This window comes from Mytilus trossulus, chromosome 13 (assembly GCF_036588685.1).
Source record: "Mytilus trossulus isolate FHL-02 chromosome 13, PNRI_Mtr1.1.1.hap1, whole genome shotgun sequence".
Classification (NCBI taxonomy): domain Eukaryota; kingdom Metazoa; phylum Mollusca; class Bivalvia; order Mytilida; family Mytilidae; genus Mytilus; species Mytilus trossulus.
In genome coordinates, this window is record NC_086385.1 from 4,893,570 (window position 1) to 4,912,582 (window position 19,013).

The window sequence follows — 19,013 nt, forward strand, 5'->3', positions numbered from 1 at the left end:
AAACATTCATCGTCTTAAAATCACCTTCCATGCCTTTATCCATAAAAATAGAACCATACGATTCACATTTACATTTTTGAGATATAATAATATTGTTTTGGTTAAGATCCAATTTAATATACATATCAAGTATAAACTTTGAAATCATAATGGTTTCTCAAGATATAGAGCGGACACGATCTGTCCCATAGATCATGGAGTTGTTAACTGAAGCCTGCATACCCTGAACTTTGACCTAGGAAATTTTACAAACATGATGACACACCCTCTGACGTTGGTTAATATGCATGTCAAGTATACAGTATGATATTATATTGGTCCTCTTGATATAGAACGGAATCAATTTGTTGCTGACTGATCATTATTGGCCTTTCACATGGCCCATAATGATGTAGAATACTTCAGAAGCCTGTATTGGGCATTTTACTAATGTTTCTTTCTAGATGATGGTGATTTCTACTAGTCTATCCATATGATGGTCGAATATTTATGGAAACTGCAAAGAGTCATTTTAAAACGTGTCTTGGGAAATAGTCGGGTTGCTGTCTTATTGATGTAATCTACCTTCAGTTTTTCATATAAACTTTTCATTATATACTAATAATAACAATACAAAGAAAGTTCAAGTGTACTTAAATGTATTTATTCAATTTTCTATTTCATAATCTGTGTTAGTATGAATTTCAAAAAATGACGGATCTACACATATAAATCAGGGGGATGTTATTTATTAAACACGAATATAAGTACTGATATAATTTGGTTTTCAACCATGGGCATATCCACAACTTTTACGACTAATTTTATCATCAGTATGTGATATAATTCATAATAAACAATAATTGGATTCCAAAAAGAAACAGATATATAAGAAACTTTAAATTTACCAATAAATGAGATTAAAAAAGAACAGTTACATAATTTATTTAAAATTTAACAACCCACATGTAATTGTGTGTATTTAAAAATATTAGAAAAGAGGGGCGAAAGATACAAGAGGGACAGTCAAACTCAAAGATCGAAAATAAACTGACCAAAAACATGAAAAAAACAACATTGTGAATCAAACAGAGATAGAATACTTGGCTGATGTATGGATTAGCAGACCAGGAAAACAATCTCTGTCTTTCTCTTAGTTGAGGTGTAGATTGTACGTGACATTTAAACATAGTGGTTTTTTTCTAGCAGTAAATGCAAGACATGTTTTAGTGAACTGACTAAACAAACAGCTATGGTACATACTTATATTTTAAGAAAAATAACAAAAAAGAAAAAGTAATATACATTTATATAAAATCTTTGTCGGAGAATACAGTTGTATTTAACTAACCATATTTTACAGATGTAATAGAACATTGTATGGATATAAAACAACTATCAATGCAAATACAGAAAACACAACCAAAAACACAAACAATTAAAAACGTCCGCTAAAATGCCACGCACTGCTCTTAACAGGATTTCTACACGGCAGAAACTATACAAAGCATCTTAGTCGGTAATACAGAAGTCTTATAGTAATCGTCCATTAATATTTGACTTTATAATAAAAATACTCATTAAACTTTTATTTTAATTTCATCTTTTCCCCTGAGAAAACAGAACAACATGTTTAGTTTCTTAATCGAATACGATTTTTTTTCAAATTTAGCTTTTATAAATGTCGATCTTATGACTCATCGCTCTTGTTTTTTTATGAAACCCCAATTGTCGCTAGTGAAACTAAAAAAGTATGTTCGAAACGTGCATTAATTTGAAGGTAATCGTAAATAATTCTAAAGTTTTTATAATTTTTCTAGCAAAAGCGGAAATCTGAAAACAATAACATGTATAAAACATTAAAAGAAGTGGTTTGTTATTTGTGTTATTGAGGATATAAACAAAAACATATGAAAAAACAACAAACAAAATAAAAAAACTGAGCACTATGAATCAAAAAAATTATCAGAAAACTATTGATATCAATAATTTTAAAACAAAAAGTAAATTCCATAATATGGTCATCAATAAATTTAACACAATATATTAGTAAAAATTATTGAGGTTAACATTAACTAAATAAAGTTACAATCGTCATCCGCTGAGTGAATATATTATTACTTAATATTAACAACATAATTAATGTCCTAAGGTGTATTTGTTGTTTGGCAGGAAAGCTGTTTAACACCTCTTCATATGTCTGTGCCGTTCTCTGCTGTTAAACCATCATTTAGATGATTGTAGTTAACAAGTTATTATTTTCTCACCGTCATGGCAGATATGGAGGATTTCGTATGTTTAGGTGTTGCCAGTTGCATAATTCATCCCATAGCTTCCTGCACGTGTGGCATTATGACTATATTCAACAACATATCACGTTAATTTAAGTCAAATTGAAATGAATATTGATTCAAAGAAATATTGATTAAATACATGATACTTGTATTAATAGGAAGCAAACATTTATGAAGAGTACCATGGCTTATAAAACTGATTTTTACATACATACTAAACAAACAATTACATTAGTAGTTCTTTTTATAATGTGAATTATTTACTAGACAATACATGGTCAAACAAGGAAGTAAAATATACCGAGAATAAGACATGCAAGAGGTTCTTATTTTACGAATAAAGACAATTACCTTTGTTCATGTTATTTCTTATATACTTAAACATAAAGTTGAATTAAAACAAAATTTTATTGCGTAGAGCAAGTTGTAGAATTCAATTACAGTAGAACCTGTTCCTAAAAAAAACATAAACTGCTCAAAATATAATTATTTCAGACTATGTGTTATTTTACAGGATTTACGTCAAATGCACACAAAAAAAAAACGGCAATGTCGTAGTATTTCATACAATTTAATTAATGTGTATATTACAACGCACATATATCATTTATTACAATACATCTATATGAGTGTTTATAACAATACAAAGATATGAGTTTTTGTTACAAAATCAAATAAGCGTGCATATTAAAGATCATAATGTATTCCATAACAGTAAGCGTGCATTAAAAAACAACAGGATAAGATAGTATATCACAATAAACCTACAGAAGGTCGATTAGAAGAAAACAATATGCAAACAAAATAATTGTTATTAAAAGTAAAATAAGAAAAATTCACAACAGAAAGTCCCTTATCAAATGGCAAAATCAAAACATCTAATGCATTAAACGAATGGATAACAACTGTCATACACCTTACTTTGTACAGCCGTTTTCTTAAGTAGAAAATGGTGGATTGAACCTTGTTTAAAGCTAGCTAGCACACTTTCCATACATATACTGTAAATACTGACCAACAATATGCACTTCATTAATATACTGACAATTGCCATATAATCTTTACTATTAATGACAAGTTAAATGCAGAAAACTAACCAATAGACCACTTTCGAGTTTGTCCATCATTTGAAAAAAACGCGCGCATTTATGACGTCATTCACTAAATAGAGGGGATCGTCTGTATCTCTTCACTTTAAACGTTCAGGAAGCGTCTTAGTGATCATCACTGCGAAGGATAAAATAGTTATAATTTTTGTTCTGTATGTACTTTAATCACAATTCCTTAATCACAGCAGTGCTGATTGTCAATTTTGAGAATTCAATTTGCCAATAATTCTTGCAATACAATAGCATCAAAGCTTTCCAACAACTCTCTTAACATGGGAACAGAAGTAACGATGCCCTTAAATGCACAAATGATGTTCATTTAAACCATAGTTTTTGACGGAGATGCATGGAGCTCGATAGTTTTCTATTGCATATACCATATATACATTGACCTATGACATAAACTCCATAAATAAACCAAACAATCACATACCTTCCATTGCGATAATACAATTTCACACACTACATGGATATAATGACTAATTAAATACACTCCATGCATTAACAGGTTGAAAATATACATAATAAACATGCCATGACCAATGACGTAAACTTCATAATAAACCAAATAATAACATTGTATTTCATACATATACTTACCAAATACATACACTTCATACAAACACATACCAATTACATAGACTTATACATATACTGATCAATTACATAAACTGTCAAATAACATATGTTTCATACATGCACTGCCCAATAACATGCATTGAACACATGAACAGGCTAAAAAGAGGGTTTGGATGGGGTTCAATGATTAAAGAATAAGATTAGAGAATAACGGGCAAAAAAAAAATGAAGATTAGAGAAAAAAGGGGTAAATTGTTTGAAGATTAGAGAAAAAAGGGTAAAATTAAATGTTTACAAAATGACAGACCCCCCAATCTAGACCTTCTATATATATGCACTCCTTACATGCATCGCCACATTGCATACACTCAATACATATACTAACAAATTGCATACGCTCCATACATACACGGACAAGTTACACACACTCCATATATAAACTAACGTTCTGTGCATATATAAATCAAATAAATACACTAAAAAAATAAACATAAACTCTATACATATATTGACCAATTAAATACACGCCATGCAATAATGGCCTGAGTTAATTTCTTTGTGAATTGATTATATAATTATATAATAATGAATTAATTTACCTTTATCATGCACACTATTGTTGTGTATTGTTTGTGTATTATGTAAATATTGTATTCCTCTTATTGAAAGTATGTAGTGATCAATAAAATAAAGTTCAAAGTTCAAAATAAACTTTACAAGTTGTGTTGAAATAATAATGCTCTTTTATATATCACTTATTTGAGTCATGTTATTATATAATTTGCAAAATTAAAAAAAATCGATGTCATAAGAGAATGTAGAAATTATTTAATATTGTCAAGGCATTTATTGTACATATTGTAATCTCCGATACATCTTGTTAGTTATTTCTGTTATATATTCCTTTAAGTTACCTACATAGCTTATCAAAAATAATGTCTGGTTTAAGTAACACCTGGATTATATGTGCATACATTGACTTCCTTTATAGTGATACAATTATTATAATGTAACAATATGTCTTCGTTGTAAAATTCAAACTCAAAATCATAAAATGTTTACTTTAATTGAGATTCTTTAGTTGAAGAGTTTCCTCCAAAAGATTTAACAGTTCCTTACATTGTGATGCACGGGCACTATCAAGTGGTGTCTGACCATTCTTATTACGCAATGTGACATCTGCTTTCCATGTAAGTAATGCTTTTACAGTTTTAATGCATCTCTTTGAATAATTTGTAATAAAATATTCCAAATTGGGATCAAATGAACAAACCGCATGTAGAGGAGAATCTCCCTTTGTATTACACTGCGAGACATCAGCCTTTCTCTGCAATAACAGTTCTACTGTATCTTTATATCCTCCTTTACAGGCCACGAACAATGGAGATTGTCCATTCTCATTACACTTCGAGACATCAGCATTGTTCTGAAGTAACAGTTTTACTGTATCTCTGTATCCTACTTTACTGGCAACATACAATGGAGACTCTCCATTAATGGCACACTGATTGACATTTGCATTTCTCTGAAGTAACAGTTCTACTGTATCTTTACGTCCACCTGCACAGGCCTTACACAACGGAGATATTCCATCCTCATTACACTGATTGACATCAGCATTGTTCTGAAGTAAAAGTTCTACTGTATCTTTATGTCCTCCTGCACAGGCCTTATACAACGGAGATATTCCAACCTCATTACACTGATTGACATCAGCATTGTTCTGAAGTAACAGTTCTACTGTATCTTTATGTCCTCCTGCACAGGCCTTATACAATGGAGATATTCCAACCTTATTACACTGATTGACATCAGCATTGTTCTGAAGTAACAGTTCTACTGTATCTCTAAGTCCTCCTGCACAGGCCACATACAACGAAGATGTTCCATCCTTACCACATTGATTGACATCAGCATTGTTCTGAAGTAACAGTTCTACTGTATCTTTATGTCCTCCTGCACAGGCCTTATACAACGGAGATATTCCAACCTTATTACACTGATTGACATCAGCATTGTTCTGAAGTAACAGTTCTACTGTATCTTTATGTCTCATTGCACAGGCCACATACAATGGAGATATTCCATCCTCATCACACTGATTGACATCAGCATTGTTCTGAAGTAACAGTTCTACTGTATCTTTATGTCCTCCTGCACAGGCCTCATACAACAGAGCTATTCCAACCTTATTACACTGATTGACATCAGCATTGTTCTGAAGTAACAGTTCTACTATATCTTTATGTCCTCCTGTACAGGCCTTATACAACGGAGATATTCCATACTTATTACACTGATTGACATCAGCATTGTTCTGAAGTAACAGTTCTACTGTATCTTTATGTCCTCCTGTACAGGCCATATACAACGGAGGTGTTCCATCCTTACCACATTGATTGACATCAGCATTGTTCTGAAGTAACAGTTCTACTGTATCTTTATGTCCTCCTTCACAGGCCACATACAATGGCGACTCTCCATACCGATCACACTGATTGACATCAGCATTGTTCTGAAGTAACAGTTCTACTGTATCTTTATGTCCTCCTTCACAGGCCACATACAACGGAGATATTCCATCCTCATCACACTGATTGACATCAGCATTGTTCTGCAGTAACAGTTCTACTATATCTTTATGTCCTTCTTCACAGGCCTTATACAACGGAGATGTTCCATACATACCACACTGATTGACATCAGCATTGTTCTGAAGTAACAGTTCTACTGTATCTCTATGTCCCCATGCACAGGCCATATACAACGGAGGTGTTCCATCCTTACCACACTGATTGACATCAGCACTGTTCTGAAGTAACAGTTCTACTGTATCTTTATGTCTCATTGCACAGGCCATATACAACGGAGGTGTTCCATCCTTACCACACTGATTGACATCAGCATTGTTCTGAAGTAACAGTTCTACTGTATCTCTATGTCCACATGCACAGGCCATATACAACGGAGGTGTTCCATCCTTACCACACTGATTGACATCAGCACTGTTCTGAAGTAACAGTTCTACTGTATCTTTATATCCTCCTTTACAGGCTACATACAATGGTGAATTTTTATCATTGTTACATTGAGATACATCAGCATTATTCTCTAATAATAGTTTAGCTACAGCTGTATGTCCTCTTTCAGATGCCTTATGTAAAGGAGAATTGCCTCTTTTGTCTGTTTTATTCACATCACATTTAACATTAACAATCAGAAATTCAACAATATCAATGTATCCTGTAGTTGCTGATTCTAATAAAGGTGTTGTATAATTTGAATTACCATATTTGAATGTTTCGCAACCTTCTATATCAAGCTTTGTTAATACTGTGTTTGCATCATTTTTCCCCTTTAAAAAGCTTATAAACTTATGTCTAAATGTCTCATAAATCAACTGGTAATTATTGAATGTACTTATAATTACATGCTTTTTTAAGTCACATAACAGTCGTTCAAAATACTCTTCTTCTTGGTCTTTAAATAATACAATTAAATCACAATCTCCATGTACTTCCGTTATAGATTCAAAGATGAAATTATCCCGAATAAAAACAGAGGGAGCATATTTGATGAAACATTCTGTAAGGTGTTGTCCACAGATTACAGCTGCCATTTTATATATTTTGTCATGTATCATTCTATACTCTGTTCCTCTCAGTTTTAAGTAGGTGCCATTTAATGTTGAAAAGCCAGCTTTTAAAGAATTTCTATGCATCTCTTTGCTTAAGTCTATGTCAAATTCTTTAACAATGTACTCAAGTTTGTCCGTTTTCATGTTCTTCTGTTCTGAAACTGATCCTAATTTGAGCCAATCTGTATCAAATCCATCATGAAAAATGATACACAAAACAAGAGCACAGAATTGTTTTTTGTTTTCATGAATAATGTTGTTTATGTTCTGTTTAATACTGATTAAAGGAGCTGCAAACAGTTTCTTCACTTCCTCAGATGTTTTGTCTTTTGACAATTTACAAAGCAAGGGAAAGTAATCAACATTCTCCTTGACTTGTTTTATATTGTCAATTATGTCATCCGGAAGATACTTATGCAGCATATGCTTTCTTTCAGCTTCCAGCAGACATAACTCAGGTGATAATAAATTGCATTCTTTTTTTGTGAATAATGAAATACGTTGAAACTGAGCTTCTTTATATATATGCAGTCTACAAGACAGCAGTAGTTTTGGACTTGATACTTCTAAAACCGTTTCATCATTTTTACCTGCAACATCTTTGTCTGCAACTTTAATTATTTTCTCAATTTTTTCTGAATAATCTCTCCACGTCTGTAATGTTTGTGTGTTTATTGTTTCCTTCCCACAGATGTCATCTACAACAAACACTTGTTTTTTGTTTTCATTATGATAGTTCATAATGTCTGATGGTCCTGTTAACACTGGTATTATCTCATATCCAAAACTGTCACGTAAGTGTAAGGCAGCTTGATGTATGTTTGAAGATTTACCGCAGCCCGAGCTTCCTGTCACAACAATACAGTTATTTGAGGGTAGAGACTCAAGTATGAGACGTGTTGCTCTGGTTTCCAAAAAGGTAGTTTGGTCTTGCTCCCATTCTCCTATTTCTTGTTCATGGTGAGCTGCAAAGAAAAGAAATTGTACAAGCTGATGTCTGATTTGTAAATTTAATTTTGACCATGAACTGAAGATATAGGCCTGGATATTCATTTACAAATCTCCATGCCCCTTCCTCAGTCCTAATATTAAATTATCGTCCCTGATTTACCTGTTACTAAAACCAACCAGCTAGGTAACAGATCAATATAATCTATGCTATTTGTGTCAATGGATTGCTGACTAATTTGTGTATAAACAATATTTTTGGGGTTCTTACTTAAGGTGATTTGATAGAACCTTTTGCTTGATTGACTTTTGATAAACACCACATCACCAAATGATGCAATACCCTTTCAAGCTATAGATAACTTGTTATAAAATAGAAACTACTGCATGACCTTATCACATAAACATTGATAAAAGAACAATGAAAAAAAATAGAGCATGTAGAGTTCCAATGTTCTCCTTAAAAAATGGCTTGTTTCTGGCCCCTAATTACTAAACTGTACCATAACCTCCATAATCAATTCCAACCTTTTTCTTGTGGTATTAAACCTTCTGGTAAAATTTGAAAGAGACCCATTCACTTTAACAACAGTTATTGTCTGGAAACCAAATGTCTTCGGACGACGACAGCGACATCATAGCATTATACAACAGAATTTTTTTTTTGCAGATATATAAAAACAGATTCTGTGAAAATAAGTAAAGAATGTTCAACCCTGCAGCATTTTGCACCTGTCCCAAGTCAGGACCCTCTTGCCTCTGTTGGTCTTGTATAATTTGCAATTTTAGTTTCTTTTATATATTTAGGAGTGGAGTTTTAGTATGACGTCCATCATCACTGAACTTGTACATGTAGTATACTTTTTTGTTTAGGGGCCTTCTGAAGCACGCCTTCCGGATGCGGGATTTTCTTGCTGTATTGAAGACCCATTGGTGGCCTTTGGCTGTTTTCTGTTTCTTTGACACATTCCCCGTTTCCATTCTCAATTTTACTTAATATTGGTTTATTCGCAGCCTACAAACTGTATCGAAACACAATCTCAAAATGTCTTTAAAAATTGTTATGATATCTGAAATAGGAGTAACAAAACATTGTTCCGAATTGTTTGCTAATACATGGTAATGTCGTATGAACGTTGAGAACCCCTTTGTTTGTATGTCAATGAAAAACAAGTTGACTGAGGTATTATTTCCTCACACATCTGCTTCAAATCAAGGAATTTGCAACAAAAGCTGATCATCTTACATTTCCAAAGAAAAGAAGCTGGATTATGTATTTTTTTTTAGCTTTCTGAGTGCTGCAGTAGACTTCTAATACTTTAAATTTCCTGTGAACACTGTGTAGTGTAGTGGTAAGATGAACTAAATGACAGCAAAAAAGTACTTGTTTAAGCCTAGGAGGTTGACAAAAATAAAATCCTGTAATAACTTCAATTTAATTCAATTTAAAAAAAAGCAGCTAAATACATGCAAAAGTCAAGTTCAGGGGAGTTGGTCTTTAATTATCAAATATATATATCTAACACGTAAAGCTCTGATACCATGTCCAGATTTTGCTAATGTAAGGTTCTGTATCTGGTGTAGTAAAATTTGTATTTTATAAACTGTTTGGTTTTTTTTCGATTACAGAATTGTATATTATAGCATATACAGTAGGTTACTTCAAAAAAGTGAAACGGATACAGCAGAAAACCTTCATCAATAATATACAAGTTGCAAGAAAGATAAGGGCTATTGTTCTCATAAACTGTTTCGGTCTGTATACATGTTATACATCTTTGGCTTTGAGTGTTCCTTACACATGTTACAAGGGTAAATCCAGAAAGGAGCTACAAATGCATGAAATTATTAAAAGTGCTGTTTTCAATATGTTCTACCCCATTATCTATGTACCAGTTTATATCTATGTAGAGCACTAGCTATCTGTTATAAATTTTATACAAACATATATAACAACTGATGTGCTAGTGTGATTTTTGAGAATAGAGACTTAAAGTAAACTACAATTATGCATACCTTGAAAATGTGGTGGAATATGATCTTCAACTTGTTTTTTTATTTCTTCTTTCAAGGTATCTGAAAAATAATTCAGTTATTCAAGTTGACATAGATCACACTGTTTATGTTTATTCTATCTTTTCTGTCTTTAGTTCTAATTAAGCACTAGTTTTAAATAAGATTACCTCTGGGTGCGGGAATTTCTCGCTACATTGAAGACCTGTTGGTGACCTTCTGCTTTTGGTTTTTTTCTATGGTCAGGTTGTTGTCTCTTTGGCACATTCCCCATTTCCATTCTCAATTTTATTTGTTGTAGAGATAAGAAGTTCTGTCAATGTACTATATTGATCTCCCTCTTCTTCAGTGTTATCGTTATGTCTTTGTTTGTTTGTTATGTTTTATATCTAGTGTTTTATTTATATAAATTGTTTTGTCAAAGATGAGGTCATTAGTTTTTTCAGTTGAATTTTTCTTCCAACCTTTTTTAGCTGACTATAGGGTGTGGATTTCCTAATTGTGGAATGTCATACAGTGACCTAATTATATTTGCTAAATTATAATTATTTTGACTCAGTTGGTAGTTGTTGCCAATCATACCTCATCTTCTTATTGTATTCCTAAATTGAAAAACTGAAATTAATTGGTTTACAGTTAACGAATTTCATTTTCAACTTAAGATCAATAAAATCTTACAATAACAAATGTTTTACACAATATTTTTTTAACTGAATTATTACAACAAATGAGTAAGATCAATGAGGCTCTTTTATGTCCAATATTTCTTGACCAAAATTTCTATGAATCAAAGTTAAAAAAATGACCTCACAAAAACACACGTTTTGATTGTCAAGTTCAAGAATACACATTGACTATCAGAATAAATTAGAAATAACAAAATATGTCTTTATTATCAAGTTTCAATACAATCTTAATTCACAGAAATATTTCTTAAGTTGAATGTGTAACACTCTTCATTGTTTACTCTACAAGAACTTTGAGGACTCCTTCATTACAACCAACTGCCCCAACACAGTTTATGGATATAGACTTCTTAAATCGACACTTTATCCCGAATTGATTGACGATATAACGTGCCTGTGTCATAAGGTGGTACATAACTATACAGAGAGACAACTCTGTAAATCAGCTGAACGTTTCAATTACGAATTTTTGTTGAGGAAATATAATTAAAGCTTCAAAATTAGTGTTTGTCAAACTGCTACATATCCAATCATTTTTTTCTTATCTTTAATTTGCTGATGTTTCTTTTTTAGACATTTGGTATTATATTTACAAATATTATTCAAATGATAATATGGTCTTAAAATAAAACGTCACATGAAATTAATGTAAAATTTTGACACAAATTTGGCCTTTTAAAATTTTGTTCTTCTTCGATCTTACTCGAAATCAACTATTAGAAACACTTCAGTACTTGATGATTCATAAACAAAAAATATAACAGGATATGTGAAGACAAAAGCATTATGATTTCACATTGACTGTTGGTAAGTTTTAGAGTTTTAGCTCTGTTGTGTCTTATTCAAAAGTGTGCATGTATACGAATATATCTCGTTGAATTTATGAATAAACTCATCATAGATACCTGGATACCAGACGCGCGTTTCGTCTACAAAAGACTCATCAGTGACGCTCAACTATAAACAATATTAAAAAGACCAAATGAAGTACGAAGTTGAAGATCATTGAGGACTAAACATTCCTAAAACTTTTGTGAAATACAGCTAAGGTCATCTATTCCTGAGGTAAAAAAGCCTTAGTATTTAAAAAATTCAAAGTTTTGTTAACAGTTAATTTATAATTATGAACATATAAAGATACCTAATTTCCTTTTCAGGCTGTCAACGTCTCTCTGTATTTCCTGAAGAGTTCCAGAACTGTTCTCAAGTGCTGCTATTCTTTCTTCGTATTTGCTTATATCAACTTGAATAAGACTGCACAATGACTGCACATCCTTTACAAAGTCTTCTTTTTCTTTCTTACTTTCTATGGCAATGGTTTTGATTCGAGTGAATTGTAAATCTAGAGATTGTTGTAATTTCTGTAATTCCTCTAAATATTTTTCAATACTTTCAACTCTTTCATACATTTGTACTTCACTAGTATCCAGTCGTTCGGATAACCTATCTACGTTTTCTTTACATTTTTTAAATTCCATTTCAAAACTATCTTCTTTAATTTTCATTTTTTCATCAAGAGTTTCTGTTATCTGTTTTAGTTGCTTCTTTTCTTGTACATCTTTGTCAATATGTGAAGAAATGTGTTTCAACTCCTTTTCAAAATTAGAAACTTTCGTGACAAGTTGCATTTGTGTTGACAACATTTGTACCATCGAGTTATCCAGCATCTTCGTTTTTGCATCTTTCAAACTCGCAGCAGTAGAAAGTGAATTGTCAAGACCCGTAATGGCCTGAAAAAAAGAATGATTTACAACTAAATTGTATCATGATATACACATATATCGATATTGAGTTCAATGCTTCAAACATATAATAATAGGTCTAACAATTTTTATTCAAGGGCAATAATCCCTGTCAGTGTCATCAAATTGTTTTGATCCCATTACAAATTATGCGGATTCTAAATTGCTGATCGCTTTTGGTTCTTAAAATTTTTAACCTATCTAAAATATTTTTTAAGATTATCATGACTACAGGCAAACACATCGTCAGGAATATGACAGTTGAAAAGTTCTTAACTTATCAGAAGGATACAAATCACAAATACATCGATCAAAACACGACCTTTTGCAATACAGTTATCGACATATTATAAAGCCATGCATGTGCATATGTATATAAAATAACCCTGCTTCTCGAGTGCCAAAGATGCTCTTAGTTTTATTTGTTTTACAGTAGTCAGATATAAATACCTGTTCTAATTCACTCCATATTCTCATAAAGTCTGCATTAGGTAATGTACCATCCTTTGAATGTGAAACAAGAAAGTTTTTATAATATTTCAAGCGTGCAATGTTTGCTCCGTCGCTTTTGTCATAAGGAGGAGGTAAATTATCAAATCCAGTTGGAGGTTCTGTCACCAATGGAGGTATGTTACGTAGTAGACAAACGATTAATGTCAAGTCTAAATCTGCTGAAGTAACTGTTGTTGGTCCTGTAAAAGAAATGCATAACAGTTTAAAGCATCACTGAAGAGACATGTATTGTCGAAATGCGCATCTGGTGCAACAAAATTGGTACCGTTGATTTTATTTAAACAATAGCTATATTTGATTTATGCATGAGCAATATTCAGGAAGAAGCATCCTTTTCGATTCTACATGTGCCGAGGTAACTGTCAGTGAGACTGTAATACAAAAATATATGTAAATGACTATGGACAGATGTATGTTAGTGTTTTGTAACTGTTGTTTGTCTTTTCGATTTTTACATGGCGTTGCCAGTTTGTTTTGTGACATAATAGTTTCTTAAGTATCTTCGTCCCTTTTTACGATGCAATCACTTCATTGGATATCTCTTATTCATCCATCAACAGTAAGTACTGTAATTACATCTGTAGCCTTTTTTAAGGTCTTTTTTTTTATATTTGCAGTTGACTGATGATGAAAAATAAATCGTAACTTATTGGCTATTATGTATACATGAGTCCAAAGGGATTAGAACTAATGTACAATAAACGAACAATACATGTATGCAATGCAAATACATTTAAATACACATTTAATCATGTTTAATAAGTTGTTCTGTCTTTTAAGTCAAGTTTAAATGCTAAACCGTATGTTTTTTATAGTGCGAGAACAATTTTGTGCTGTACCTTTCAAGGTATTTGTTCTTTGAACGACTCGTCACTAAAATTAGTTACTTTTCTTGTCAACTAATAAATAACAAAACACGGAAATTAGATTGATGCGCCAAATGCATCCTTGGAAATCATCATTAGCTCCGTTTTTAACAATGACTTATGAAGTAGAAACAGAATGGTGTAAATTTCAATAATTCAACAAAGTCATAAAACGGATTAATCTGATCAATTTGCTCAATTTGTAATCGAACGCCATACTTAATTTACACTGAATAAGGAACATGTCATGGGGCGGTAACTTAATATCAAAAGGTAAAAATCAATATGCACTTTTATACCCAAAAATGCAACGGCCAAATAACAAATTATAAATAACAGACAATTACAAGATTTTTAACTGCTTTTTTCATGATGGTTAAGTAACAACAGTTAATATTTTGTCAGTAATCTGAAGTTGGACATTAACAGGAAATATATCATCCATCACTGAAGTTTTACGTTAATTTTTCTCAGAAACATTTGTTTAAACAGTTAATGATTTTTTTTGTAACAACATTTTAGAGAAATATTCAACTTTTTCACTTAACTTCTGAAATCTAAAAAAAATTGTAATGTAGAATTTGAATCAGACATTTCTAAAATAAAAATCATAGCCCTCTAAAACAAGATGATCAATTAGACATATCATATTCAAATACTTTATGTCGCTGCAAAAATCAAAGAAACAAACTTAGACCTTTGGTGTGTACGTTGAAACAACAACACCTAGAATAATGATTACATCAGTCCAGCATACTTAAAATCTCTATACCCTTTACATGCTTAAGTCTTGGTAAATTGCGTTTTATTGAACATTCAGCCTTTTGTTTATCTTGTAACTGGAAAATAGAAATGTTCATTCCCTGCTTGAAACCAAGTGATTGAAAACTTTTAGGAACTTGTCTGGTGGAGAAAACAAAATATGTCATTGTCTTTGATTATGAATTCGTTATCTTTTAGGAATTGGCATGATGTAGGCTACATAATAGACATTAATTGATTACTCGTTTTCTCCTAGAAACTAACCTGGCAGAGGATACAGAGTATCCCATTGTCTTCGATAGAGAACTCGTTTTCTCCTAGAAACTAACCTGGAGGAGGATACAGAGTATCCCATTGTACTCGATAAAGAACTCGTTTCTTCCTAGGAACTAACCTGGAGGAGGATACAGAGTATCCCATTGTCTTCGATAGAGAACATTCCTAGAAACTAACCTGGAGGAGGATACAGAGTATCCCATTGTCCTCGATAGAGAACTCGTTTTCTCCTAGAAACTAACCTGGAGGAGGATACAGAGTATCCCATTGTCCTCGATAGAGAACTCGTTTCTTCCTAGGAACTAACCTGGAGGAGGATACAGAGTATCCCATTGTACTTGATAAAGAACTCGTTTATTCCTAGAAACTAACTTGGAGGAGGATACAGAGTATCCCATTGTCCTCGATAAAGAACTTGTTTCTTCCTAGGAACTAACCTGGAGGAGGATACAGAGTATCCCATTGTCCTCGATAGAGAACTCTTTTCTTCCTAGGAACTAACCTGGAGGAGGATACAGAGTATCCCATTGTCCTCGATAGAGAACTCTTTTTCTCCTAAAAACTAACCTGGAGGAGGATACAGAGTATCCCATTGTACTTGATAAAGAACTCGTTTATTCCTAGAAACTAACCTGGAGGAGGATACAGAGTATCCCATTGTACTCGATAAAGAACTCGTTTCCTTCCTAGGAACTAACCTGGAGGAGGATACAGAGTATCCCATTGTCCTCGATAGAGAACTCGTTTCTTCCTAGGAACTAACCTGGTGGAGGATACAGAGTATCCCATTGTCCTCGATAGAGAACTCTTTTTCTCCTAAAAACTAACCTGGAGGAGGATACAGAGTATCACATTGTCCTCGATAGAGAACTCGTTTCTTCCTAGGAACTAACCTGGAGGAGGATACAGAGTATCCCATTGTACTCGATAAAGAACTCGTTTCTTCCTAGGAACTAACCTGGAGGAGGATACAGAGTATCCCATTGTCCTCGATAGAGAACTCGTTTCTTCCTAGGAACTAACCTGGAGGAGGATACAGAGTATCCCATTGTCCTCGATAGAGAACTCTTTTTCTCCTAAAAACTAACCTGGAGGAGGATACAGAGTATCACATTGTCCTCGATAGAGAACTCGTTTCTTCCTAGGAACTAACCTGGAGGAGGATACAGAGTATCCCATTGTCCTCGATAAAGAACTCGTTTCTTCCTAGGAGCTAACCTGGAGGAGGATACAGAGTATCCCATTGTCCTCTATAAAGAACTCTTTTTCTCCTAGAAACTAACCTGGTGGAGGATACAGAGTATCCCATTGTCCTCGATAGAGAACTCTTTTTCTCCTAGAAACTAACCTGGAGGAGGATACAGAGTATCCCATTGTCCTCGATAAAGAACTCGTTTCTTCCTAGGAACTAACCTGGAGGAGGATACAGAGTATCCCATTGTCCTCGATAGGAACTCGTTTCTTCCTAGGAACTAACCTGGAGGAGGATACAGAGTACCCCATTGTCCTCGATAGAGAACTCGTTTCTTCCTAGGAACTAACCTGGAGGAGGATACAGAGTATCCCATTGTCCTCGATAGAGAACTCTTTTTCTCCTAGAAACTAACCTGGAGGAGGATACAGAATATCCCATTGTCCTCGATAGAGAACTCGTTTCTTCCTTGGAACTAACCTGGAGGAGGATACAGAGTATCCCATTGTTCTTGATAAAGAACTCGTTTATTCCTAGAAACTAACCTGGAGGAGGATACAGAGTATCCCATTGTACTTGATAAAGAACTCGTTTATTCCTAGGAACTAACCTGGAGGAGGATACAGAGTATCCCATTGTCCTCGATAAAGAACTCGTTTCTTCCTAGGAACTAACCTGGAGGAGGATACAGAGTATCCCATTGTCCTTGATAGAGAACTCGTTTCTTCCTAGGAACTAACTTGGAGGAGGATACAGAGTATCCCATTGTCCTGGAAAGAAAACTCTTTTTCTCCTTGGAACTAACCTGGAGGAGGATACAGAGTATCCCATTGTCCTCGATAGAGAACTCGTGTCTTCCTAGGAACTAACCTGGAGGAGGATACAGAGTATCCCATTGTACTTGATAAAGAACTCGTTTCTTCCTAGGAACTAACCTTGAGGAGGATACAGAGTATCCCATTGTCTTCGATAGAGAACTCGTTTCTTCCTAGGAACTAACCTGGAGGAGGATACAGAGTATCCCATTGTCTTCAATAGAGAACTCGTTTCTTCCTTGAAAGTAACCTGGAGGAGGATACAGAGTATCCCATTGTCTTCGAAAGAGAACTCGTTTATTCCTAGAAACTAACCTGGAGGAGGATACAGAGTATCCCATTGTCTTCGATAGAGAACTCGTTTTCTCCTAGAAACTAACCTGGAGGAGGATACAGAGTATCCCATTGTCCTCGATAAAGAACTCGTTTCTTCCTAGGAACTAACCTGGAGGAGGATACAGAGTATCCCATTGTCCTCGATAAAGAACTAGTTTCTTCCTAGGAACTAACCTGGAGGAGGATACAGAGTATCCCATTGTCCTTGATAGAGAACTCTTTTACTCCTAGAAACTAACCTGGAGGAGGATACAGAGTATCCCATTGTCCTCGATAGAGAACTCGTTTCTTCCTAGGAACTAACCTGGAGGAGGATACAGAGTATCCCATTGTACTTGATAAAGAACTCGTTTATTCCTAGAAACTAACCTGGAGGAGGATACAGAGTATCCCATTGTCCTCGATAAAGAACTCGTTTCTTCCTAGGAACTAACCTGGAGGAGGATACAGAGTATCCCATTGTCCTCGATAGAGAACTCTTTTCTTCCTAGGAACTAACCTGGAGGAGGATACAGAGTATCCCATTGTCCTCGATAGAGAACTAGTTTCTTCCTAGGAACTAACCTGGAGGAGGATACAGAGTATCCCATTGTCCTTGATAGAGAACTCTTTTTCTCCTAGAAACTAACCTGGAGGAGGATACAGAGTATCCCATTGTCCTCGATAGAGAACTCGTTTCTTCCTAGGAACTAACCTGGAGGAGGATACAGAGTATCCCATTGTACTTGATAAAAAACTCGTTTATTCCTAGAAACTAACCTGGAGGAGGATACAGAGTATCCCATTGTCCTCGATAAAGAACTCGTTTCTTCCTAGGAACTAACCTGGAGGAGGATACAGAGTATCCCATTGTCCTCGATAGAGAACTCGTTTCTTCTTATGAACTAACCTGGAGGAGGATACAGAGTATCCCATAGTCCTCGATAGAAAACTCTTTTTCTCCTAGGAACTAACCTGGAGGAGGATACAAAGTATCCCATTGTACTTGATAAAGAACTCGTTTCTTCCTAGGAACTAACCTGGAGGAGGATACAGAGTATCCCATTGTCTTCAATAGAGAACTTGTTTTCTCCTAGAAAGTAACCTGGAGGAGGATACAGAGTATCCCATTGTCCTCGATAGAGAACTCTTTTTCTCCTAGAAACTAACCTGGAGGAGGATACAGAGTATCCCATTGTCCTCGATAAAGAACTCGTTTCTTCCTAGGAACTAACCTGGAGGAGGATACAGAGTATCCCATTGTCCTCGATAGAGAACTCGTTTCTT

General features: G+C 34.0%; 1 protein-coding gene across 3 annotated transcripts in view; it reads right to left on the reverse strand.

Annotated features, from left to right (window-relative positions):
- Positions 1 to 621: 621 nt before the first annotated feature.
- LOC134695289 (uncharacterized) overlaps positions 622 to 19,013 on the reverse strand; it is a 49,676-nt gene continuing 31,284 nt past the window's right edge. For all 3 annotated transcript variants that reach the window (XM_063556511.1, XM_063556510.1, XM_063556509.1), the window contains 4 exons: positions 13,438 to 13,679; positions 12,387 to 12,975; positions 10,563 to 10,622; positions 622 to 8,563 (listed from right to left, as the gene is read on the reverse strand). In XM_063556511.1, coding sequence (XP_063412581.1) covers positions 5,025 to 8,563; positions 10,563 to 10,622; positions 12,387 to 12,975; positions 13,438 to 13,679 — 4,430 coding nt within the window. In that variant the 3' untranslated portion in view covers positions 622 to 5,024. The remainder of the gene's footprint in view (positions 8,564 to 10,562; positions 10,623 to 12,386; positions 12,976 to 13,437; positions 13,680 to 19,013) is intronic.